At 45.8% G+C, this 27,834-nt stretch overlaps 1 protein-coding gene across 5 annotated transcripts in view; it reads right to left on the bottom strand.

Annotated features, from left to right (window-relative positions):
* The window catches only part of LOC149440676 (NXPE family member 2-like), a 37,995-nt gene extending 10,222 nt beyond the window's left edge, over nt 1-27,773 (bottom strand). Inside the window, exons 1-3 of one of the 5 annotated variants that reach the window (XM_089658245.1) lie at nt 27,651-27,773; nt 1,677-1,774; nt 630-734 (exon numbers count right to left, since the gene is read on the bottom strand). In XM_089658245.1, the coding sequence (XP_089514371.1) occupies nt 630-734; nt 1,677-1,742 (171 nt within the window). In that variant the 5' untranslated portion in view covers nt 1,743-1,774; nt 27,651-27,773. Of the gene's footprint in view, nt 1-629; nt 735-1,676; nt 1,775-24,736; nt 25,359-27,650 lie in introns of those variants that run through there. The other 4 variants (XM_089658247.1, XM_089658246.1, XM_089658248.1 and 1 more) reach the window with 4 other exon arrangements.
* Between the last annotated feature and the right edge of the window lie 61 nt (nt 27,774-27,834).

Below are 27,834 nucleotides of genomic sequence, written 5' to 3'. Positions count from 1 at the left end.
TCATGCAATGTAATGAACAATCACAGACTTGTCCTTCCCATAGTGTGAAAAAGCACAAAACAGTAACGTGTTGATTAATAAAAGAACTTATTGTGCCCTCACCACTCCTGCCCATGCCTTGGCCTAGATCTTTGCTCAGACTAGCTTTAGATCTTTGTTAATGCTATCATAACACTTTTCTTCAGAGGCAACTCACAGTTCTATATATCTGCATAAATATTTTTCTTGGTGTTGTTCCTTATAACTACACCAGTTAAAACTGGAATTTGGCTGTAGGCCAAAGAGTTATATTTTTCTCATTACAAAAAAAAAAAAAAAAAAAGTTATGATATATGAAAGTATCTCTAGGAAGTTTTTTTTTTTTTTTAGGAAAGGGCTAGACCCGCTAATAGGCTTGTATTGTTGTGTTTCCTAGTTGGGGAAATTTACCCTTGTCCTGGTGACCATAGTTCCTGGGAATAAAAGTGAGGGGAAATCCAATATTTTAGCATTTGCCCCAGAGCAACAGGTAAGGAAGCTTACGAAGTTCCAGGGACACCTTCTAAAGGGCAATCCCCCTTACTTCAGGAGGTTTCCTCCAACGTTCTGTTGCACCTCTTGGATGGGAAATAAAAGGAAATTTATATTACCTGTATTTTGTCATAATTGATTGCGAAGAATAATATGGTGGCTACAGCTCCTATTACAATAACCGATCTTGGAGACAGCCTCATTTTGCGCAGAGCAGGAGTCTCCTGGAGGATGGAAAAAAAAAAAAAAAAAAAAAAAGGGAGGAGAGGGACATTATTTTTTGGAGTCCATCTCATAAGGTTACCTTCTACTGGAAGTAGTGTTCGTTCAAGGGTAGACCATACCACACCACTACAACATTTAGAATAGTGAGGTCATCTGTCACTGAACTAGCACTGCTTCCAGGAGTCAGCCCCCAAAGCTGTACAGGAGCCTTGGATTTAACAGGTGAAGTCTGTAATAGCAGGCTGACTGTATGAAACTGAAGAGAGACAAAGAAAAGTGAGATATAGCAGGAGCTAATTAAAGGAGTAAAAACAAATAGATTGAGGGATAGAGTAATGACCTGTCTACATGGACGTTTGTTCTCATTAAAACAGTTTCCATATACATGTCAAATGGAAAGCAAAACCAGCTTGAGGCGGCTTAGGAGGTCCACTGCAGGTTAGGAGGAGATCAACTGCAGGTTGGAAGGAGGTCCACTACATCTCAGTGGGGGATCAACTGCCAGTCAGGAGGTCAACTGCAGTTTAGAAAGATGTTCACAGCAGGTCAAAAAGGTCAAGTCCAGGTCAGAAGGAGGTCCACTACTGGTCAAAAGGAGGTCAACTGCAGATCAGAAGGAGGTCCACTGCAAGTCGGAATGAAGTCTACTATAGGTCAGAAGGTGCACTGCAGAACACAAGTAGGTCAACCGCAAGTCAAATAAACCAACAAAAGGCACTCAGGTAAAACGGAGTGGGGGTGTGTATGGAATATATATATATATATATATATATATATATATTTATTTATTTACTTATTTTTTTTTTTTTTTTTTTTAAATAAAGGAGAAAGCAGTTAGGGAGAGAGGAGAAAGTCTGAGAAGAGGGCTGGAGAAATAAAATGAGGTAGATCATTGGTGTTATACAAATATGAGACTCAATATAATGAAATTTATTCAATACCTGTTCTCGCATCTTTGAATTTATAGAGGTACAAATCATCCCTCCTTCATAGTTGATGGACCACATGAAAGCTACCCAGATGAAAGCTGCCACAGCTTCTGTAGGAGATACAAGAATCAATCTATTGAAGAGCAAGAACATATATGTGCTCAGTACACAAAGTAACTGTGTGATGTTCCAGGTTTGCAGTCTCTTTGCCTTGGACACTTTTGGATCTGGTGTCAGATGCCTGGGTCTGCTGCTGGAATGTGATCCCTTCTCCTGACCCTACATCACTGTTGTGTCCTTCTAGGGCAGCCTTTCTCAACACAGATGAATCCTTGAAATAACTTTCAAGTCTCAGGGAACCCCTGCTACTATATCTACAGCTCATGATACATTAACGTGATGGTCATTGGGAAGAATGCTTCTTACACTTGTGGGCATTAGGAAGAATTACCCCCTCACCAGGGGCGGACTGACAACTCATGGGGCCCCCGGGCAATAGGGGATCATGGGGCCCAAACTCAAAAAAGCCTATGAAAAAGGAACCAGGGGCATCTCATGGGGGCACCCTGACACCGGGCCCTCGGGTAGGGCCAGAGTTTCCAAATGGTCAGTCCACCCCTGCCCCTCACAGATAGCTAAAAACATCACTAAGAGACAGAAATTGCTCATTGCTCAAGGAACCCATAGCAACCTCTGGAGGAACCCCAGGGTTCCCAAGAACCCTGGTTGAGAAACCCTGTTCTAGTGACCTAAGGGACACAGGATGTAACCACAGCATGCAGTGTTTAAAAAGGACTTGATTTAAAGTGTTACTAAATCCACAATAGTAAAATCAGCCTGTATATGCAGTAAAGCATGCTTGTTATATTGTGGAACCTAAGGGGTTAAATCACCTGCTTTGTGTAAAAAGCAGGTTTGATCCTGTCTTCTCTGATTATCCCATTCTTCTAATGTCCCCAATCCATCTGCCGATTGCCTTGGGGGCAAGCTGCACATGCTCAGTTTGGTGTATAAATAATGAATATAGCGAGCGCTCAGAAAAACCAGCTGCTAGAACACTTCAAGGGATCACTAAACCTCATAGTAGAGACATTATACATATATATAGTGCAGCGCTGAAAATGTAATAAAATAAGATATATAAAATATATAAAAGTCTTTCTCATGACAATAAAGTCAAATATGTGCAGGTCTTCTCCTCATTAGGTGACTGGAAAATAACAAGATTGCGCACTCACCGACCGCACATTTAAAATGCGCCTGTGTATGATATATTCCAAAAGACCAGCCAGGTATACAGCTCCAGAGACCACACGAATCCTCCCTCTTCCACACTCTCATCCGCCTTGGGTGTAGCAATATCTCCAGATCCAAAGGTAGAAAGACAGAGATCCCCCTTTTTTGGTTCCAGACACCCCACGAATGGAAGATGTATATCTGCACTAAGGCTCAAGAATAGAAAGGTTGCCTCTTTCCAAACTTCCAAGGGAAACCCTCCAGTGATACCAGGGTATCACTGGAGGGTTTCCCTTGGAAGTTTGGAAAGAGGCAACCTTTCTATTCTTGAGCCTTAGTGCAGATATACATCTTCCATTCGTGGGGTGTCTGGAACCAAAAAAGGGGGATCTCTGTCTTTCTACCTTTGGATCTGGAGATATTGCTACACCCAAGGCGGATGAGAGTGTGGAAGAGGGAGGATTCGTGTGGTCTCTGGAGCTGTATACCTGGCTGGTCTTTTGGAATATATCATACACAGGCGCATTTTAAATGTGCGGTCGGTGAGTGCGCAATCTTGTTATTTTCCAGTCACCTAATGAGGAGAAGACCTGCACATATTTGACTTTATTGTCATGAGAAAGACTTTTATATATTTTATATATCTTATTTTATTACATTTTCAGTTTGGTGTATATTGCAAGAGTTTTTTTTTTTTCTATCTTGGGAGAGAGCATGTGATCAGTGCATGTGGGCCAACCAGCACTGTCCTGATAAATGGTCAGGCATCATGCAGCCTCATAGGACAGTCGGGAAATAATGAAAACTCCTCCTACAAGCTTAACCCAGTGCTCTGCTGGACAGACCAGATATGGTGAATGCAGGGTTTAGTATCACTGTTGCCATTCTCAACTAGTGTTCCTCCAGTGTATGCTAAGACTTCAACTGTGGCTGACCGATTTGATCCCTGCATAGTTCCAGGTCCTAGCTACATGGCAGAGCTGTATGACGCCAATGATCTTATTAGCTGCCTGGATGGGTGGCATTGTGACCACCACTATAAAAGAGGAACATCCTTTACACTGTCCACCAATATAAGGAACGTTCCTCCCGATGACCATCAACACAAGTGGCATTCTTCCCAATGGCCACCAGTGGGGTTGATTTACGTAAACTGTAGAGTTAAAAAATTGGATGCAACTCTGCATAGAAACCAATCAGCTTCCAGTTTTTTTTGTTTGCGGTTCTTATGATTTCTTCAATAAAACTTTAATGAAAGAAACAATGAACAGTGCACATTTTACAAAATTTTCAAAGTAATCGTAGATCAACAAACGATCGATTGGCAAGCAGGAGGACATAGTTGTAATATGTGATTCCGGGTAATAGACCTAAAAGAATGAACATACAGATATCTGTGACGAACAAGGAGTGGTTTTATGAAAGGGGCTAAGTATACAGTATCGGAAGAATCAGGCTATCTGGATTCTCATGATGGTCTAATTCACGAGGAATCTGTAGAAGCGTAGCTATGAATTAATGAGGCGGGTGGCCTTTTTTGTCTAGAGGAGGACTTGCTTTTTTTTTTTTTTTTTTAATTTTTTTTTTACAAAGATACATATTCCACTTACATTCATTTAATAACATCCCCTCTCCCTTCCTATCAAAATCCCCATCCTTCCCTCCCTTTTTATCCTAAGTTTTCCACCTTATCATAACAAACACTTAAATTCTTAAAGAAAGGAAAAAATTCTCAGAAATAATTATTATTTCAAAAACTTTAACTTTCAGTCTATATTCTTCCCATTTGTTCCATTTCACATCATATGCTCCTAATCTATCCTCTTGTGTAATACAATTTTTCCTTTCTACTAACCTGTTCTACTCTATCCATCCAGTCCTCCTCCCTCGGCGCCTCAACCTTATGCCAAAACTTGGGTATCAGTCCCTTTGCAGCATTCAAGTAGTGCCATATTCCCGTTTCTTTATATTGCTTAACTGACAAGTCTGTTCTATGAAAAAAAGACATATTTCTGGATCCAATCTCAGCTCTACTCCCGTTATCAGCCTAATTTGATGTATTATTTTCTTCCAGAATATCTGTGTTTTTGGACACTCCCACCAAATGTGCCATGTCGTGCCTATCTCTCCACACTCTCGCCAACACCCTGAAGATCTTTCCACACCCATCCTGTGTTCCACCCTCGTGTGATATGCCACCTTATCAAACACTTATAATTCATTTCCACCTCACACACACTTATAATTTTCGTGAATCAATCTATATTTTTTTCTGTTTATCTTCCCCAATCTCCACCCCCAAGTCTCTTTCCCATTTTGCTATAAACATTAATTTAGTATCCATTTCTAATTGTGAGAATTGTATTTACTTTAGCTGTGCCATGCTTCCCATCTCCTCGTGATTCCAACAACCTTTTGGACCCATTCCAATTTTCCCTCGCTCTCAAAAGGTTTTGGAAGGGTCCCAACAAAATGTTTCAACTGGTTATATTTCCACACATCTAGGTTTAATAAATATCCCTCCTTCTTCCTTCACCAAATCCCCATAGGATTTCAATTCTACTCCTTCCATTATATCACCCAATTGTGCCTCTTCCGTCTTAAACCACCTTCCCGTAAACTCCTCTCTACCTGGGGGAAAATAATCTGAATTTCTCAGGGGCATTAAAAGTGAATTAAAATCCCATTTTATCTGCTTATGCATTTTATCCCATACTCTAAAAACATTTAACGTGTACAAACTCGTGCTCTCTTCTAAATTTCTATATTGTGAAGGCACCCATATACTTTTACTTAAATTATTTCCACTAAGTGTATTCAAGTGTTCTTGCATGGCTTGACCACTGTTAGCTCACATATATATTATAGCCAAATTTACCACCCTAACTCCTCCCACAGTTTTTACACTACATAGACAGTAATATACCAAAACGTGCGGATTGTTCCCGATTGGTGTGCTATTACTTTGTGGAACGTTTCACGAAATATCGGCGTTTTTGTGGTGAAATTGGTCCCATAGGAATGAATGGCGGAATGTTCAAAACTAGAGTGGGAGCTGAAAAATCAGGACATGATTTCTAAACTGCCATCACTCCCTCATTTTCAAACCCACCTACGCAAATCTTATATCAAAACGTACAGCTATCCCTGTTGTCACTAAAAATGTTCACGGCTAAGCCATAGTCCTGATAGTTTTCACAATATGACCATTTGTTTGCAACTCACGCCGCCCATTGACATTCATTGAAACTCCACTCTAGCCACCTCAACTTTGAAGGGCAATTTCTAAACTGCGACTATGCCTTTATTTTTAATATTTCAGAGACATACTATGCATCACAATGTAGGTCTGGGTCTTGTGATTCTCACAATATAAAGCTCTTCGGTGTAGTATTTATAATTCTTAAACTACAACGGTTTGAAGATGGCAACTGCCAGTGAAGTGAGCAAGTTGGAGCAGTTTGTTTTTAACCGCTCTTCTCTGCCCTTGCTGTAGAGTGAGTTGCCATAGGAACCCAGGTGTGTGAGCAGGCAGCAGAGTGACAAAAGCTAGAGTGTGAACTGAAAAATCAGGACATGATTTCTAAACTGCCATCACGCCCTCATTTTCAAGCCCGCCTACACAAATCTTATATATCAAAACGTTCAGCTATCCCTGCTGTCACTAAAAATGTCCACGGCTAAGCCATAGTCCTGATAGTTTTCACAATATGACCATTTGTTTGCAACTCACGCCGCCATTGACATTCATTTAAACTGCACACTAGCCACCTCAAATGTGAAGGGCAATTTCTAAACTGCGACTCCGCCCACTCCAGTTGTAGACTACTGGTGGAGGCAAGAACACTTCACCGAATGGGAGCATATGTAAAGGTGGGGGAAAAAAAAAAAAAAAAAAAGGGAGAAGAAGGGGGGGGGACATAAAGTATAGGGAGTAGTGTGAAAGGAAGGTGGAGTGGTTGTCATCCAGGAACACGAGGTCATGTTGATTGCCAATTTCTCCTACAGGGAGCCAATAAATGATCTGATTATGTATGGATGCTTCGTTTAGAGCAGGGGAGAAAAGTCAGTCAACAACTGCATGTTTACATTATGATAACAACAGTATTTATTGCTCTAATACGGTATTTCTATGTGCTACGCCTAGGCATACATTATTCGGGTGGAGTAAGCAAAAGGGCTTTACTAGAAGGGGTAGAGGAGTAATGAGTTTCACACAAATAAAACCCCAATTATTATCACTATTGCATTGAGATAAGTGCGGTTCTGACTTAGGTGCTAGTGAAGATATGTGTATCAACATGTAGGGATGGTGAAAACAAACATCAAACATTGATTGGGGGTGTAATTGGCTGTTAAGGAAAAAAAAAAAAAAACAACACCATGTGGGTTTGACATGGGGTGTGACAAATACAGTGTATTGTGCAGGATGGGTCTAAACATGTACAAGGCCCAAATATTAATTTACCAATTGAAATTGTTAGGAAGGCTTTAGGTGAGGAAACCCATTGTGAAAAAGATAAATAAAAGCAAATAACTGTTGGGGTTCAATATCTATGAGCATGTCTGGTTGAATAGGATATGGGTGGACTAAATTACGGAGTGAAGGATGTCAGAAATAGTGGGTCTCCGATAATCATACCTATTGATGTGAGCGGTTGAAGACTTTGACTATCATAGCCAGCAATTCAAGTGTTTGGTTCAGGAAAGTCTTAGGAGGAAACAAGCGCATAGTCAGGAAAAACTGACAAAGTACTGTACCCAGAGGAGTATATTACTTGACCAGACTAGTTAAGTATGTCAGGCCTTGAGGTGCACAGGGGAAGCCATAGGGCTGCCACCTACCGTAGCGCCAAGCCTTGATGGCGACGGAGAAGCCACTGGTAAAGGTCTGCATCTGCGGGCTTGAGGGTTTCCACTGATCTGAGAAATCAGATTGAATGGTTGAGGATAGTAATGATGGGAAATGTAGGGAGTGGTACCAGTCAGGAACATCAATCAAGGGTATATACAGATGTTCGCAGAACGGGCAAAGATCTTCTAGGACCCATAGGTTGGCAATGCGACCCAGGTGGGCAGAGAGGCAGAATGGGAATTTACATCCATCTATACAGTATGTGATATTCCTTGAGCACAACAACTCTAGGAGAGGTCAGAGATACCTCACATGTTGTAAAGTAATACGAGACAAATCTTGGTAGATTTTGATTCCAGCACCATTGTATGCAATGTGGTTGCAGTCACAGGCTCTCCGCAGGTTTTTCTTCCTTAAGCTGGAAGCTCACTAGGCAACAAGCTACACTCGAGGAGGGTCTGTGTCTGTGCCTCTTGGCCTCAAGGCATGGTGTGGGCTCTCAAAATCTATTGGGGATTCATGGGACCTCTCTAGGAGATCATTAAATATTGTTGAGACAGCTTGCAAGAGTGGGTTTGGCTCAACTGTCTCAGGGATACCCTCAAAATTATGCCGACGTCCACGATTGTCTAGATCTTCCAGGTGTCCGTGAAGTTCACAGATGTGCAAGGCATGAGTGTTACTTGTTGCACTGTACGGATTACAGCGTCATGGTGGGCAACAGTCTCTTCCACATCTTCAAGCCGCATGGGTACAGCCTGTATGTCCAGGTGGAGTTTGGAGAGGACAGCAGAAAGTGTAACCTTGATGTCCGCTGCAATCGTGTGGAGATCAGGGGCGGACTGACCATTTGGAAACTCGGGCACTGCCTGAGGGCCCAGGGTCAGTAGGGGGCCCCATGAGATGCCCCTGGTACCTTTTTCATAGGCTTTTTTGAGTTTGGGCAAGGACACAGGGGCCCCATGATCTCCTATTGCCCAGGGGCCCCATGAGTTGTCAGTCCGCCCCTGGTGGAGATTGTTCAGGTTCAGTAGCTTACAGGTTCACAAGTCAGGTGAGTGGGATTGTGTGTGCCTAATGGGAGTGTAGCAGGATGTGTCCTGTGAAGGTGTCTCAGCTTCCTTGACTGAGTCCTGAAAAGTTCCTGTATATTGCAGCTGATTCGAGTTCCCGAGTCCCGAGATGAACAGAAATGGGATGAGGCACTCCCCAAAGTTTTCCACATCTTTTGGATAGCGATTCTCAGCTAATGTTAGGTGAAGGGACCTCTATGAGCAGGGAGCTCATCAACTAGGCAGCCATCCTAGACCATGCCTTTTTTTTTTCTTTTTTTTTGTGAAAGTTTAATTGTACATGCTGGAATTAGAAGCCGATTGGCTACAATGCACAACTCCACCAGATTTTGCACTCTAGTTTTAATAAACCAAACCCAATGTGTCAATTTTAGCAGGAATTCCTTGAGACATGAAAAGAACTTCAAATTTCTCTGGGGTAAGAGGGTAGAGAACGGTTGGTTTAGTGTGAAAGATTTTCAAATTTCTACCAGCACCGAAGTTCCTTTGCAGCTCTCGGCATGTGGTCACATGACATCTTAGAGCCCCACAAAAAGTTATTACTGGAAGACTTCCTTCTATCATGTGCTGCGATCGTATTTATTAGCAGGAGGCAGGTATCTACTGTATTTAATGCCCAGCATGTATCTAACTCCAGGTCCCACTCTGATCAATGTCTAAATTGTAAAATCTCTACTCAAGGCCACCAGCCCAATGTGACTGATCATAATGAAAGCATGCAGGAAGTTGGGGAAAATACCCCTTGTACCCCAGCCCACTCCTCCCCTGAATCCCTGTCTGTGGCAAATGGTAAAGAAATTTTTGATGTATACTTTATATGGCTGTAGAATAAATTATACCCTACAGGACACGATTTGAGGATTATTAACTCCTATTACAGTGTTAAATCGATGGATAATTCACGTTTGATGTGACTATTCTCACCGATTACCGTTTGATCTAAATTCGGATATCTTTATATGTGCTGTATAGTGATGCACTTTTACACTTTGAAATTTTGAAACTATATGAAAGTGACTGATTTACTGGATGCAATACTGAAGAGCAGTAATTGAGTGGTATGATCAGCTTGAGCTCCACACCCAGGAATTACAACAGATTGACGATTTATATGATGTTGTACTTGTTAGACTGCCCTGCAATTATCCACATTATTTCCTGACTGTGCAAACAGGTGAGACAGCAGTGTGTGATAATGGAATGCGAGTCAGCCAAATATGATTTTTAACCACTTTACCTCCATGACCAGGGAATTTTTTTTACCACTCAGCACTACGCTAACTTAACTAGTATTTGCTCAGTCATGCAACACTGTACCCAAATGAATTTTTTTTTTGTTTTTTTTTTTAAACCAAAGTTTTCTTTTGGTGGCATTTGATCACCATGGTTTTTTTTATTATACAAATGAAAAATAAATAATATTTTCTACTGTGTTTTTTTTGTTTTTTTTTATTGAATATGTTTTTTAATAGAGTAGAAAATATTATTTATTTTTCATTTGTATAATAAAAAAAAAACCATGGTGATCAAATGCCACCAAAAGAAAAAAACTTTTTTTTTTTTTTTTTTTTTTTTTTTTTTTAAACCAAACCACAAATTTAGGCCAAAATATATTCTAATAAAAAAATCCAAATACGTGTATATTAATTCTTTTCTGTGAACGTTATGGTGGCTATACCTGTGGCAGGGGTATCAAACTGGCGGCCCTCCAGCTGTTGCAAAACTACAAGTCCCATCATGCCTCTGCCATTGGGAGTCATGCTTGTAAATGTGCAATCTTGCAATGCCTCATGCGACTTGTAGTTTGGCAACAGCTGGAGGGCCACCAGTTTGACACCCATGACCTATGGTATATACTGTATACTGGCATATATGCAGCTTTGACGCCATACTGGTAATGGCAATGATTTGTGACTTATAGTGGGACAGTGAGTGTGGCGGGCAATCTGGCAGTAAAAGATCCTCGCCTTGGAGGTACACCGAGTGACATCACTTGTAACACCAATACAGTGATCGGATGTACTGTCACTGTACTAATGACACTGGCTAGGAAGGGGTTAACATCAAGGGGATGCCAAAGGGTTAACTATGAGCCCAACAAGTGTAATATGTGCTGCTTTTACTTACAGATCTGTTTTTTTTCTCCCTGCTTTTCAGTGAGAAGAAACAGCCACATAGCCAGGTGCGGACTGACAACTCATGGGGCCCCCGGATTATAGGGAATCATGGGGCCCCTGTGTCCTTGCCAACATTCAAACCACTCCCAAAAAAAGCCTATGAAAAAATGTACCAGGGGCATCTTACAGGGCCCCCTACTGACCCCGGGCCGTGCCCAAGTGTCCGAATGATCAGTCCGCCCCTGCACATAGCTGATCTGTGCACAGAGTCTCGTGTGTTTGTAAACACCAAATTCTGTGCTGCGATTGGCTATGGCCAATCAGCAGATCTCAACCATAAATCATTGGCCGGGACGTACTGACAAAATCCCGCTGTCGCTAGTGACAGCACGGGTCCTAGCCCAGAATAGGCTGGATGATGTACAGTACATGTACTTGATCCATCCTCCCCATGCCGCCTGCCTGTAGTAAACAGTACCATGGGCAGGCGGAAACTGGTTTTAATGCAAGTTGTTTATGTTTAAAGCAGGAAAAAAAAAAAAAAAACTAAAATTATGAGAACCCCAGGAAAAAAAAAAAAAAAATAGGTTTCTTCAAAATCTGTTAGGTTACAAATGGTTTTAAGCTGAACTCAAGGAATGATCTGTAGTACAGTACATTTATTCATTTTGTTTCAGGTACTTATATAGCGCCGTCAATTTACGCAGCCCTTTACATATACAGGTGAAACTCGAAAAATTAGAATATCATGTAAAAGTTCATTTATTTCAGTAATGCAACTTAAAAAGGTGAAACTAATATATGAGATAGACTCATTACATGCAACGCAAGATAGTTCAAGCCGTGGTACATACACATACTAGGGGCAATTTAGACAAGAGCCAATTCACCTTCCAGCATGTCTTTGGAGTGTGGGAAGAAACCGGAGTAACCGGAGGAAACCCACGCAGGCACAGGGAGAGAATGCAAACTCCAGGCAGGAGGGGCCTTGGCTGAGATTCAAATCAATGATGCTAGTACTGCCAGGCAGAAGTGCTAACCATTTAGCCACTGTGCTGCCCACACACATATTGATACAACATAATTCTACGCATATCTTCTAACTGAGAGGCAGCCGGGAAATCTGACAATCACGGTAGTAGTCGGCGCTACTACAGTCATGACTAGTATTCTCGCCTCAGGGTCAAACCTTGCAACAGGGGCCCTACAGTAAAACGAGACACCTATATAAGTACTTGAAATAAACAAAATGAAGAATCTGTTCCACTATAGGTTCTCAGTAGAGATGAGCGAATCGAAGTAGGCGAAGTGGAATTCGTTTCGAATATTAGGAAAATTTTGATTTGTGATGAATCCGAAAATTAGCATACTTCGGATGCGCGAATCGAAATTTTTCCTAAAATGGCGGCGACATGTGCGGCGACGGAGCGGGGATGTCTGGGAAGGCGCGCAGACAAGGCGCGCTGACCCATAATGCATTCATTCATGACATGTGATCGCATTAGCCAATCAGCAGCCAGCCAGCCAGCACTGTGTAATGGTCGAGCTATAAATGGCGGCCATTTTAGAATTCTCCATTTGCCTCCAGTCATTCAAGAGAGGCAGACCGCTCTGTATTGAGGGAGAGAGTTAGGGACACAGAAACGTTACTTAGGGCCACAGAAACGTTACTCAGGGACAGACACAGAAGTGTTACTGAGGGACAGACACAGAATTGTTACTGAGGGACAGACACAGAATTGTTACTGAGGGACAGACACAGAATTGTTACTGAGGGACAGACACAGAATTGTTACTGAGGGACAGACACAGAATTGTTACTCAGGGACACAGAATCGTTGAATTAAAGAGTATGTCAGACAACATGCAGAGGAGGCAATGTTTTAGGAGCGAGCAGACGTGGCAGCAGAGGAAGAGGTCGAGGCAGCACTAGTCGCAGCCAGAGGCCATTGCTCCCGGTGTCATCCAGCGGTCGTGTCTCCACCGACAACCCTGCCGTCATCGATTGGTTGGCTCGGTCGTCTTCCTCTTCCCAGGTCACCTCTGACACCTACAGCCAACGGTCGGTGGGTACGTCAGACACAACCGTTAGTTGGCATGGCCCGGGACCAAGCCCACTGAAATCACGTGTCCTCTACCTGCCCCTGTCCTTTGGTGTTCCCTCACCAAGCGAAGTATCGCATGCTGTGGGCTCAGCCCCACTGTACAGTGAGGAAGAGCTAACAGAGGGCGGTCAGGAACGGGGGGAGACATCCGCCTTTTCAGCAGCCAGGCGAAGAAGTAGTGGCGAGGAGAGTGGCTCGGTAGCCGGTCTAGAGACAGGTCTGTCTCCTGACCCACACGCAGCCGAGGGGGCTAGTAGTGAGGCGGAGACCCTAATTGATGATGATGAGGCTGATCGCACTTGGCAGCCTCGTCGTCATCAGGCAATTTCTTCTGCATCATCAGGAGAAGAGGGTGGCAGCTTGGCAGCGAGCGAAACAGTCGGTGGGTTGCCCAGGAGGCAGCAGGGTCGCAGCAGTGTCAGTGGAGCCAAACGGCCACGGAGTAGAGCACCAGCTCCACTGCAGCCTACCACCACGGCCAGTAGTGGTGCCGGTGTGCACGGAGGAAGTAGCAGTCATCCAGTGAGGAGTATCGGGGGCAAAGTTTCCTACTCGGCGGTGTGGCAATTTTTCGTCAAGCCGCCCGAGGAAGTAAACGTAGCCGTATGTCGACTATGTGGCCAGAAAGTCAAGCGTGGCCAGGGGGCCCATGTTGGGACTACAGCGTTGCGGCAGCATATGCAGCGTCGCCATTTGGTGGCCTGGGAAAACCGTGATAAAGATACGGCGGTTCTGCCTGCCCCAGCCCCCGCTCCATCACCCGCTCCGTTACTTGCTCCGTCACCCGACGTCATTCGCCCTCTATCAGCCAGTCAAGGCTCCAACACCTCTGCTGAGGGGAGTTGTCGCTCGTTGGCATCTTCCGCTCGTTCAGATGCTCCTTCTCCTGCTACTCCTCTTCACGGATTCCGTCAGCAGTCTTTCTTGGAATCCGTTTCCAAGAGACAACAGTTTGTGAGCACGCACTCGACGGTGCAAAAGCTGAACGTCCTCCTGTCCAAGTTGCTGGTGCTGCAGTCCCTCCCTTTCCAAGTGGTGGACTCAGCACCTTTCCGAGAAATGATGGCTTGTGCCGCGCCGCGGTGGAGAGTGCCAAGCTGTCATTTCTTCGCCAAAAAGGCAGTGCCAGCCCTGCATTCACATGTAGAAGAGATGGTGGGCTAGTCTTTGAGCATGTCGGTCTCTGCCAAAGTGCACGCCAGCGCCGATGTGTGGAGCTGTAACTACGGTCAGGGACAGTACATGTCATTTACGGCCCACTGGGTGAACGTGGTGCCGGCACAGCCGCACCAGCAACTTGGACAGGTCACGCCGCTTTTGCCTCCACGTTTGCACGTCCTTGGTCCACAAAAGATGTCCACCTCTACCACCTCTTCTTCCGCCGTGTCCTCAGCCGCCACCCCCGTGCCAAGTCCCATTACCCGACCGGCATATCACATGTGCAGGGCGCAACGGTGTCACGCTGTGCTGCACCTGGTATGCCTTGGCGAACGTAGTCACACAGGGGAGGAACTTCTCAGTGTAATGAACAGAGAAATCGACAGATGGCTGTCTCCGCGCAAACTGAAAATCGGAACCATGTTGACCGACAACGGAAAGAACATGGTGTCTGCTCTGCGTCAAGGAAGGTTGTGCCATGCGCCATGCATGGCTCACGTGTTCAATCTGGTTGTCAAGCGGTTCCTAAAATCCACCATCCCACTGCAAGACATCCTTAAAATGTCACGTAAACTTTGCATGCATTTCAGCCACTCCTACACCGCAAAGCACACCCTCCTTGAGCTGCAGCGGCAGAACGGAATTCCACAGCATCGCCTGATCTGCGACGTTGCAACAAGATGGAATTCAACCCTACACATGTTAGACCGCCTTTACGAACAGCGAAAGGCCATCACCGATTTCCTGATGTTACAAGCGGATAAAGGTACTCCCCTGTGTAACTTCGATGTCAGCCATTGGCAGCTCATGCGTGACACCTGCCGCTTGCTCAGGCCCTTTGAGGAGGCCACGCTATTCGTGAGTCGGCAGGACTATGGGATGAACGACGTCATTCCTCTGTTGCACGTCCTGGAACAAATGCTGTTAACAATGGCTGGTCAGGGTGCGGTAGACGTGGCGCACAGATCTCAACGCCACATGACCCCTGTGGGGGCAGGACAGGAAGAAGAGAAGGAGGTAGAGGAGGACATTGGTGCTCAGGAATTATTGAGTGAAATGGGTGGTTTTTCCACTCAGCGGACAGGAGTGGAGGAGCAGGAGCATCTGGTAGAGGAGGAGGAGAAGGAGACAGAGGACCCAGACGCACCGTGGCAGTATGCTGTGGAGATGGAGGCAGGGAGTCCCTCGCATTCCTTGGCACAAATGGCCCATAGCATGCTCGCTTGCTTGCGTAGCGACAGCTGAATAATAACCATCAGACAGAGGGATGACTTTTGGCTGTCCACCTTGTTGGACCCTCGCTACCGTTCAAAAATGGTGGCCTTTTTCACACCTGCTGAGAGGGAGGCCAAAATAACGTACTATAAAAACCACCTATGTAGTCAGTTGGTCTCTGCCTTTGTGCGCCAACGTCCATCCTCAGACACTGTGGGCCCTGTGCGCTCGCGTTCCGCTGCCATGGCAGCAGGGGAGGGGTGGGGTGGTAGGAGCAGTGGCAGCTCCACCAGCAGCGGCTGCCTCAGTCTGCAGTCGATGATGAGTAGCTTTCTTCACCAGCGCAGTGAGGAAACTACTAACCAGCCGCAGCAGCAGCAGCATCAGGTGGACCTGGAGCAGGACCTCAAACAGGCTTGGGCCTACTTGGACAGCACCCTGCCAACCGAGGTAGACAATCCCCTTGACTACTGGGCAACGAAACGTGACCTTTGGCCCCAACTAGCTGAATTTGCCCTTGAAAGGCTGTCATGCCCGGCCAGTAGCGTGGCATCTGAGCGCGTGTTTAGTGCGGCAGGAGGTATTGTAACTCCGCGGAGGACACGACTGTCCACCCAAAGTGTGGAGAGACTCACGTTTGTGAAAATGAATCAGGCGTGGATTAGTCTGGATTTCAAACCACCAGTTCCTGACACAACTGACTAAATCTGCCATGAATCATGCCCCAAACATGTGCCACTTTCAGGTCTCCTCACACTGCTGGTGTGTTCCATTTTTTGTCATAGGGTGCTGGCAGATTACGGGCCTCCCATTGCTGCTCCCAGGCCCCTAATCTGCCGTGGGCCCCTGTACCGCCTCTTCATGCTGCTGCCAGGTCCAGAGTGTGTCATGGGTCCCTGTACGGCCTCCCATTGCTGCTGTCTCCATCGCCACACTCTGCCATGTGCCACTTTCAGGTCTCCTCACACTGCTGGTGTGTTCCATTTTTTGTCATAGGGTGCTGGCAGATTACGGGCCTCCCATAGCTGCTGCCAGGCCCCTAATCTGCCATGGGCCCCTGTACCGCCTCCTCATGCTGCTGCCAGGTCCACAGTGTGTCATGCCATGTGCCACTTTCAGGTCTCCTCACACTGCTGGTGTGTTCCATTTTGTCATAGGGTGCTGGCAGATTACGGGCCTCCCATAGCTGCTGCCAGGCCCCTAATCTGCCATGGGCCCCTGTACCGCCTCCTAATGCTGCTGCCAGGTCCACAGTGTGTCATGCCATGTGCCACTTTCAGGTCTCCTCACACTGCTGGTGTGTTCCATTTTGTCATAGGGTGCTGGCAGATTACGGGCCTCCCATTGCTGCTGCCAGGCCCGTAATCTGCCATGGGCCCCCGTACCGCCTCCTCATGCTGCTGCCAGGTCCAGAGTCTCTCATGGGTCCCTGTACGGCCTCCCATTGCTGCTGTCTCCATCGCCACACTCTGCCATGTGCCACTTTCAGGTCTCCTCACACACTGCTGGTGTGTTCCATTTTTTTGTCATAGGGTGCTGGCAGATTACGGGCCTCCCATAGCTGCTGCCAGGCCCCTAATCTGCCATGGGCCCCTGTACCGCCTCCTCATGCTGCTGCCAGGTCCACAGTGTGTCATGCCATGTGCCACTTTCAGGTCTCCTCACACTGCTGGTGTGTTCCATTTTGTCATAGGGTGCTGGCAGATTACGGGCCTCCCATAGCTGCTGCCAGGCCCCTAATCTGCCATGGGCCCCTGTACCGCCTCCTAATGCTGCTGCCAGGTCCACAGTGTGTCATGCCATGTGCCACTTTCAGGTCTCCTCACACTGCTGGTGTGTTCCATTTTGTCATAGGGTGCTGGCAGATTAGGGCCTCCCATTGCTGCTGCCAGGCCCGTAATCTGCCATGGGCCCCCGTACCGCCTCCTCATGCTGCTGCCAGGTCCAGAGTCTCTCATGGGTCCCTGTAGGGCCTCTCATTGCTGCTGTCTCCATCGCCACACTCTGCCATGTGCCACTTTCAGGTCTCCTCACACTGCTGGTGTGTTCCATTTTGTCATAGGGTGCTGGCAGATTACGGGCCTCCCATTGCTGCTGCCAGGCCCCTAATCTGCCATGGGCCCCTATATACCGCCTCCTCATGCTGCTGCCAGGTCCAGAGTCTCTCATGGGCCCCTGTACCGCCTCCTCCTCCCCATTGCTGCTGCCAGGAGGCAGCAGGGTCGCAGCAGTGTCAGTGGAGGCAAACGGCCACGGAGTAGAGCACCAGCTCCACTGCAGCCTACCACCACGGCCAGTAGTGGTGCCGGTGTGCACGGAGGAAGTAGCAGTCAGCCAGTGAGGAGTAGCGGGGGCAAAGTTTCCTACTCGGCGGTGTGGCAATTTTTCGTCAAGCCGCCCGAGGAAGTAAACGTAGCCGTATGTCGACTATGTGGCCAGAAAGTCAAGCGTGGCCAGGGGGCCCATGTTGGGACTACAGCGTTGCGTCAGCATATGCAGCGTCGCCATTCGGTGGCCTGGGAAAACCGTGATAAAGATACGGCGGTTCTGCCTGCCCCAGCCCAGGGTTCCATTTTGTCATAGGGTGCTGGCAGATTACGGGCCTTCCATTGCTGCTGCCAGGCCTTAATCTGCCATGGGCCCCTGTACCGCCTCCTCATGCTGCTGCCAGGTCCACAGTGTCTCATGGGTCCCTGTACCGCCTCCCATTGCTGCTGTCTCCATCGCCACACTCTGCCATGTGCCACTTTCAGGTCTCCTCACACTGCTGGTGGGTTTCCATTTTGTCATAGGGTGCTGTATGGCCTCCCTTTGCTGCTGCCAGGCCCGTAATCTGCCATGGGCCCCCGTACCGACTCCTCTTGCTGCTGCCAGGCCCGTAATCTGTCATGGGCCCCTGTTGTCGCTTGTTGGCATATTCCGCTCGTTCAGATGCTCCTTCTCCTGCTACTCCTCTTCACGGATTCCGTCAGCAGTCTTTCTTGGAATCCGTTTCCAAGAGACAACAGTTTGCGAGCACGCACCCGACGGTGCAGAAGCTGAACGTCCTCCTGTCCAAGTTGCTGCTGCCAGGCTCGTAATCTGTCATGCGCCCCTGTACCGCCTCCTCATGCTGCTGCCAGGTCCAGAGTGTGTCATGGGCCCCCGTACCGACTCCTCATACTGCTGCCAGGCCCGTAATCTGTCATGGGCCCCTGTACCGCCTCCTCATGCTGCTGCCAGGTCCAGAGTGTGTCATGGGTCCCTGTACGGCCTCCCATTGCTGCTGCCAGGCCCGTAATCTGCCATGGGCCCCCGTACCGCCTCCTCATGCTGCTGCCAGGTCCACAGTGTCTCATGGGTCCCTGTACGGCCTCCCATTGCTGCTGTCTCCATCGCCACACTGTGCCATGTGCCACTTTCAGGTCTCCTCACACTGCTGGTGGGTTCCATTTTGTCATAGGGTGCTGTATGGCCTCCCATTGCTGCTGCCTCCACCGCCACACTGTGGCTCCACACTCTGGCTGCCCAAATGAGTGAAGTGTGCGGTGATTCTAAGATCGACGGCACTCATCTGCATGTCATACTGACTGTCAGTATTATTTCTCTTCCCCAGCAGACTCCAAGGGCATTTAAATTAAAGGTACAGTGTTCTGCACTAATATAAAGGCTCTCTGAAGCCTAGAAACACCCTTTTATAAGTTAAATTCGCAGCGAATATATTCAACTCGAATCAAAATTTTTTCACGAATTCGCCGAATCAGTCGAATCGAATTTTTGAATTCGCTCATCTCTAGTTCTCAGCACCAATTCCTAGAGGGTCCTAGGCAGGGGCGGACTGACCATTTGGAAACACGGGCACTGCTTGAGGGCCCAGGGTCAGTAGGGGGCCCCATGAGATGCCCCTGGTACCTTTTTCATAGGCTTTTTTGAGTTTCGGCAAGGACACAGGGGCCCCATGATCCCCTATTGCCCGGGGGCCCCATGAGTTGTCGGTCCGCCCCTGGTCCTAGGTCATCTTTCCATCCCCAACACATGTCACCTTCCCGCATGTCTGGCACTCAAGCTTACCCCAGTTTCACACCTAAGCGGTTTCTGCAGCAATGCAGTACAGTCTATTTAACATGATTTCCTATGGGACAGGTTCACATCTCTGTATTTTCATATTGGAAAGGGTCAGGGACTTTTTTGAATGCAAAAAAATCGTATTTTTTGTTTTATTGACTCCAATGGGAACGCTACAGAAAAGCATGTATTGCATTTCACATTTAAAATCTTCCCAACGAAAAAAAAAAAACCACTCCAAAAATGCAAGGCAGAAACGCCTCAAATGCACCTAGACTTATGCAGACCCTTGCAAATTGTCATGGTTGCACGTTAATGCTCCACAGATCCAGACGATCGCTTGAGGCTCATTAAAACAGGACAGCCTAAGCCATTGGGAATGCCTAACCACCTCCGACTCCTAAGCCAACCAGGTTTGCACCTCACACTGCAAAGCATCTATCTGGCATTGCATATACTCACCATTCCCTTGGTGGTGGCTTCCTACACACATTAAAAGATACAGATCTGCATTCATTTGTATATTTCTTATCTACTTGGAATTCAGTTCTGCTTTGTTTTCCCATGCAATCTACAATGATGGTAGATGCCCTTAGCAACTCACAAGTTGGCCTGGAATTGTCCACCATATTACTAGCGCAATGCTCTCCAACAGCCATGTTAAATCAGGAGAATATGACTGCAATAAAATATTTATGATGCTTGGGTAACCTTAGGTGCACCTGAAACACGGCTAAAACAAACAAGAGTGAAAATCTGAAAAAGAGGACCTTCTAAATTGCACCAATTTAGGCACCTGAGAGGTGTTACATATCATTTACAATGCGCCTTGTGTAATGTGCTTTGGTGTGATTGCTTTAACCACTTGCCGACTGGGCTCTCCTGTTAAGTAGTCTGGACATCTCCCCACAGAGGAGATGGAGGAACATCTGTTCCCCCATCTCCTCTGTGACAAATGATTCCGGAAGCAACCAGGATCTTGTCAGGTTTCATAGCCATAATTCGCTGGTTATAACGATCTGTGCTCAGTTAGTTGCTTTAGAGGGCAGGGGAGACATCAGGTCTAATCGATCCCTAAGGTCTCCATAAAGAGTACCTGTCATCTGCCCAAAAACTAACACAAGAAGATGAACAAGCAATAACGTAAGTGAAAAAAAAAAAAAAAAGTTAAAAATTAAATGTCCCCCCGCACATACACTCAAATTCTAAAGTACTGGCACGTATATGTAAATTATTATTATACAGTATTTATATAGCACCAAAAATTTGCTCAGCGCTGTACATCATAGTGGGGGACAGTACATGAGACAATACCAGGGGCGGACTGACCATTTGGAAACTCGGGCACTGCCCGAGGGCCCTGGGTCAGTAGGGGGCCCCATGAGATGCACCTGGTACCTTTTTCATAGGCTTTTTTGAGTTTGGGCACGGACACAGGGGCCCCATGATCCCCTATTGCCCGGGGGCCCCATGAGTTGTCAGTCTGCGCCTGGACAATACAGTAACAATACACGAGGGGTTTGAGGGCCCTGCTCCTTGGAGCTTACAATCTAGGAGGGAGGGGATAGTGGTACAGGAGGAAATGGCTGTGGGGGATGGAGTGGAGATCGGCTGTTAGGTGAGGGCAGGGTAGACTTCCCTGAAGAGATGGGTTTTCAGGGTGCGCCTAAAAGGTGAGGAGGGTAGATGACAGTCTGATGGATTGGGATAGTGAGTTCCAGAGGATGGGGAAAGACCTGGAGAAGTCCTGGAGTTGGGCATGGGAGGAGGAGACCAAGGAACTGGAGAGTAGGAGGTCTTGTGAGGAGCGAAGAGTACGTGTTGGGTGGTATTTGGATATCAGGTCCGTGAGGTAGTTTGGGGCAGTATCATGAATAGTAAATGGTGATTGCATCGCACATGTGAGGTATGGTCGCAGTGACAGCAATAATTCCAGGGCCATCATTCACCATGAACTCTAAACTGATAAGCTGTAAAGGCTTCTAAAGCATCAGCTATGGACAATTCTAGTTACTGTAGTCTGGCGCCATTTCACAGGCATGTGCAATTTTTAAATCTTGACAGGTTTGGTATCTCTTTAATCTATGCAACATCGTTAACATTTTTACCAGAAAATTGTGTGTTATATTGTGTTTTTGCGCACTAAATTTTTTAATGGATTTATGATCTGAAAAACAGCTGTGCAAATATTGTGCAATATAAAAAATTGCAACAGCCACCGTTTTATTTTCCAGGGCCTCGGCTTTCAGAAAAGATAACATTTTGGAGGGATTCTAACTAATTAAAAAAAAAAAAAACTGATGATTTTCACAAGTACAGTATGTGAAAAAAGGCAATATTGTCCCAGCAGGTGAGGCAGTAACCCTGTAATAAGAAAATGAAGGACAAGGAAATGAATTCCAAACATGTATTCATGGAAAAAAAAAAAAGGTAGAAGTGAAGAATGTAAATGTAAAAGATTACTTGTAAATATAAAAGAATACTTATCTTTCATGCTGTCGGCAGAATGCGGTTCCTGTTCCAGGGTATGTCATCTCCTGGGTCCCCCACAGCACTCAGTGGTTGCTCCCATCAGCTACCACCTTTTGATGTGATGTGGAGGTCCATGGGAGGAACCACTCAGTCAGGGGCATCCCTAGGGTTGGTGTCACCCGGTGCAATAACACTTGGTGACACCCCCTTCGACGATCCCCACAGAATGGATCAGATCTGCGGATTGAGCATAATGGTTCGGAGTCCAATTAATTATCCTCCCCAATCCTCACATCCGATCCATCCTGCGGGGATTGTCGGCATGCAACCTATTACGGGGTGACACCGGACCAGCTCCATGAAAAGGTAAGTTGTAAAACAAGCCGACAATCCCTGCAGGATGGATCGGATCTGTGGATTGGGGAGGATAATGGATTATGCTCAATCCGCAGATACGATCCATCCTACGGGGATAGTCGGCTTGCTTTACAACTTACCTTTTCCTGGAGCGGGTCCGGTGTCACCCTGTGTGGTAGGAGTCACCCGGTGCGGCGGGCACCCCCCACACCTGCCTAGGGACGCCACTGCACTTAGTCCTGCAGGAACCACAGCTATACTCAAAAAAGTGTCAGTATCCCAGCACAGGACTTCTCAAGAATGCAGTGGTGTTTTGGCAATGGGGGCAGTGGGAGAGGAAAATAAAATAAAATTTACATTCAACTTTTTGCAGTTATAACTGGTTGGATTTTTTTATTTATTTATCGACAGCATAGCTTTTAAAGAAGAATTCCAGGTATAGATATTTTTTACATATATAAAATTAATAAAGTGCAACACAACTCCTCAATAATGCGAATACATTTAGTGAACCTGCAAATGCAAAGCATTCACTGAAAGGCACCTGTGCTGAAGGGCGAACCTCCTGTGTTCAGAATACAGCAGGGCTGCCGTTTGGAATGTGTTTACTGTGTGGCAGTGTCTACTTCAGTGATTCGCAGCCAGGGCTGCTGTTAGAAAAGTAGGGCCCCAAACAGCCAACTTCACAGGGCCCCCCAAAGAAAACAGTTTACTAGGCTTCAGTTATGAATGAACACAGTGAGTGATCGGTACCGATCACTCATTGTCTTCAGTCAGGGAAAGGGGGGGGGCTGGTAAATGTGAGGCTGAAAGCCGGCAGCAATGCAGGGGTGGGGGCACACAGGAGGGCCTGGGCAGCAGGGAAAAAGTATGGTGCACAGGGAGGGTGATGGGTATGGCGGGAGGGGGGGGGAAAATTACTGTAAACTTTCAACTGTACAGATCTCTCTGCAGCAGCTGAAAGCCAGTGGGAGGGAGAGAGGAGAAAAAGCCAGCTCTCATCAGCTTCAGTGAGAGCCATACAAGGGATTGGTTCCAGTAATAACCCCCCCCACACCGTGCCAATCACCCTCCCTGCATACATCCGATTCACCCAGCTGCCTGGGCACTCCTGCTGGCTTGGGCCCCGTACAGGTGGACTTGTGTTACCCCCTTATCCACGGCCCTGTACACAGCTTCCAGGGGCATTGGCCATGTATAGCATATACAAAGTTACATTGGTCCAAGCTGTCCTTTCCTCTTAAGGAAGTCACATGATCTGTGACGAAATGCGTTGGGGCAGAGTCAGTGACGTCATTGTGCCGGACCGGAATCAAACCCAAATTTATATATCTGATTGAAGTTTATAGGGGAAAAATAGTTGACTATTGGCCATTTTTAGGAGCAATGGGCACACTACTGTCAAAAATGCTGGCCACTGTCATGGGGAACATGTCATTTCATTGGGCTTTGGGGGCAACACTGAAAATGCAAAAACCCTTAAAATCTTTTATGGCTACAGCCAGCATGTGTGTACACTCCATAGGCCTACTGCTGGCTTTAGAATGGAAGGGATTGGGTGGCTGTACATTATATCTGCCCGATCACTTTCTGTGACCTCTGCAGTGTGCCCCCATGGCACAACACCCGACATGATTCCTGGGCTCTGCTGTCCAATCTGCATGGTGGACGTCCAGGCAGAGGTGAGGGAGACCAGGGAACATGCTTTTGCAGATCTCCCCTAACTAGAATAAACTCAGGAGTGAAGAGTAAAACATCACTTCCGATTTCTGGTGCCACTTTCCCTGGCCCTTGAGGCCAAAGAAGAAGCTAATGGACTGTGATCTTCACTCCATTAGCTTCAATGGAAGGCAGGTGAGACATCAGGGGTCTAAAAGAACCTTTAGGGGTCATAAAAGGGTATCTGTCTTAAGGATAATATATCACATAGGGGACTTTCCGTACTTTGTTGTTGCTGTCCCTTGTCTCATTTATGTAAAATTGTCCTGCTGCTGGCCAATTTCTAGGAAGAGTTGAAGCCTGCAGATGCTACCGCAGTGCAGGGGCGGACTGACCATTTGAGCACTCGGGTCAGCAGCGGCCCCATGAAATGCCCCTGGTACCCTTTTTTTAGGCTTTTTTTGACTGTGGGCAAGGACACAGGGGCCCCATGATCCCCTATTGCCCGGGGGCCCCATGAGTTGTCAGTCCGCCCCTGCAGCAGTGTAAAATTGACCAGCAGCAGGATATTGTTAATGAGGGAGGATCAGCTGAAATGTGCCTGAGGAAAATCGTACCGAAAGGACAGTTTTAAATTACAAAGCAAGAGACAAAAAAAAAAAAAAAAAAAAAAAAAAACCTACGCAGGCTGGTGTTTTACAAGAAGAATGAAGATATTCCAGAAGATACAGCAGTGTAAAATTGGCCTGCAGAAAACCCATTTCAATCAGAATGTACTTACGTAAGATGGTTTAGGTGCACACTCTTCTTGCACTTCGTTTTTTTTTTTCTTTCAAACAACCTAGAGCCATGACAGGAACGAAAGGCAGCTCCACCACCGAAGGTCACTAACTAGCTATTTAACTATATAACAACCAACAATGAATTATGGAACTATATAACAAACTGCAACTAACTACGTAACAACCAAACAACTATGTTACCATATAACAACCTTTAACTATGTAACATAACAATTATATAAATATATAACAACCAACTATAACTATATAACAATCTGCTACTATGTAACAACCAACACTGTAAACATACAACAACCTACAACTAAGTGTGTAACCATTTAACTACTATTTAAATATGTAACAAGCAAAAACTATGTAACTATATAACAGCCTACAAACAACTTTGTAACCATATAACAACCTACAACTATGTAATAATTATGTAAATATATAACAACCAAAAACTATGAAACTCTACAACAACCAGCTACTATGTAACTATATACAACAACCAACAACTACGCAGCCTCTACACCACCATGTAACTATATACAACAACCAACAACTACGCAGCTTCTACACCACCGTGTAACTATATACAACAACCAACAACTACGCAGCCTCTACACCACCGTGTAACTATATACAACAACCAACAACTACGCAGCTTCTACACCACCGTGTAACTATATACAACAACCAACAACTACGCAGCCTCTACACCACCGTGTAACTATATACAACAACCAACAACTACGCAGCTTCTACACCACCGTGTAACTATATACAACAACCAACAACTACGCAGCCTCTACACCACCGTGTAACTATATACAACAACCAACAACTACGCAGCTTCTACACCACCGTGTAACTATATACAACAACCAACAACTACGCAGCTTCTACACCACCATGTAACTATATACAACAGCCAACAACTACGCAGCTTCTACACCACCATGTAACTATATACAACAACCAACAACTACGCAGCCTCTACACCACCGTGTAACTATATACCAACCAGCAACTACGCAGCCTCTACACCCCCGTGTAACTATATACAACAACTATGCAGCCTCTACACCACCGTGTAACTATATACAACAACTACGCAGCCTCTACACCACCGTGTAACTATATACAACAACTACGCAGCCTCTACACCACCGTGTAACTATATACAACAACTACGCAGCCTCTACACCACCGTGTAACTATATACAACAACTACGCACCCTCTACACCACCGTGTAACTATATACAACAACCAACAACTACGCAGCTTCTACACCACCGTGTAACTATATACAACAGCCAACAACTACGCAGCTTCTACACCACCGTGTAACTATATACAACAGCCAACAACTACGCAGCTTCTACACCACCGTGTAACTATATACAACAGCCAACAACTACGCAGCTTCTACACCACCGTGTAACTATATACAACAGCCAACAACTACGCAGCTTCTACACCACCGTGTAACTATATACAACTACACAGCTTCTACACCACCATGTAACTATATACAACAACCACGCAGCTTCTACACCACCATGTAACTATATACAACAACCACGCATCTTCTACACCACCATGTAACTATATACAACAACCACGCATCTTCTACACCACCATGTAACTATATACAACAACCACGCATCTTCTACACCACCATGTAACTATATACAGCAACTACGCAGCTTCTACACGACTGTGTAACTATACAATAACCAACTACGCATCTTCTAAACCACCATGTAACTATACACCAACCAGCAACTACGTAGCTTCTACACCACCATGTAACTATATGCCAACCAGCAACTACGCAGCTTCTACACCACCATGTAACTATACAACAACCAACAACTATGTAAACGACCAACTATGCAGCTTCTAAACCACCATGTAACTATAAAACAACCAAACACTAACCATATAACTATGTAACAACCAACAATTATGTAGCTATATAACAACCAATAATTAACCATGTAACTAAGCAACAAATAATTGCTCCTCTTAAATCACTCCAAACTTACAAAAAGCCACAGCAACTTTAAAAAAAAAAAAACCCTAAAAACCAAATGGAATCACGAAAACACCCATGCGGTCCAATTCTGGTGTGGACAGAAAAAGGGTCCTGCGCGATTTTTGGTGCGGATGTGGTGCAATGTGAGTCTTACAAATGTATGGCTCAAATCACACCGCACATAATTTGCATGCGATTTGGAGAGGAATGCAGTGCGGTCCCTGTGTGAATCATATGCGATATGCCGCACCTCATCAGGGTGAATCCAGGCTAAAGCTTCAAGCTAAAACTACTCAAGTGTGAATGCAGCCTCCATTCAGGTCTTCCAACGGACTCTGATTTCTCTCCATGTTGTTTGTCAGCTTTCACTATGTTTTGTCTACAACAAACTAGAATTCGCAAACACTATCACGGCTCTGTGACGCACCTTTAATAACGAAGAAACTGCCTTATCCAGAAGCCCCCCTACTGGCCCCTCTAAGCCCAATGACCATCGATCACAGCCCATTATGGTTCAAAAAAAAAAAAAAAAAATTGTGGGATGGTGAAACTCAAACCCTCAGGATTTGCATTGTAGGTAATTCTGTATATATATATATATATATATAAAAAAAAGCATACTCCCTAGTCTATAAAAAAAAAATGCTTTTACAAGGTTTCATAACCAATGGTGACATTGGGTGTGATTAAAATAATTAAAAACAAAAACAAAAAAAACCCAACATAACCAGAAAGCAAGCCAAAGTCTATTTATCAAATGAGGTCTCATCTCTAAGTAGGACTTATGTCATTGTAAGAGAAATCACATTGCTCAATACTTACTAACAAATGAATAACTCATGGAAAAAAATGAATACAATTCACCTACCATAACACAGGGTCCTATCATTGTTCAGATGAAAGGACTGCTTGATAAGCTGCAGGTCTGGAGATTCTTGAAGGCATTTGCTGTCTGACTGCTCTGTACAGTTTTACAGCTCTGCCTGCAAAAGTGAGCATGTTAAGGGTGTATCACAAAGCCTGTGACTTGTATCAGGAAAAACCTGTATTAA

The sequence above is a fragment of the Staurois parvus genome, unplaced genomic scaffold, assembly GCF_062004578.1.
Source record: "Staurois parvus isolate SC_StPar_1 unplaced genomic scaffold, SC_StPar_1.0 ptg001060l, whole genome shotgun sequence".
NCBI lineage: Eukaryota > Metazoa > Chordata > Amphibia > Anura > Ranidae > Staurois > Staurois parvus.
Note: the sequence above shows the minus strand (reverse complement) of the source record. Positions and strands in the feature narration are given on the sequence as shown.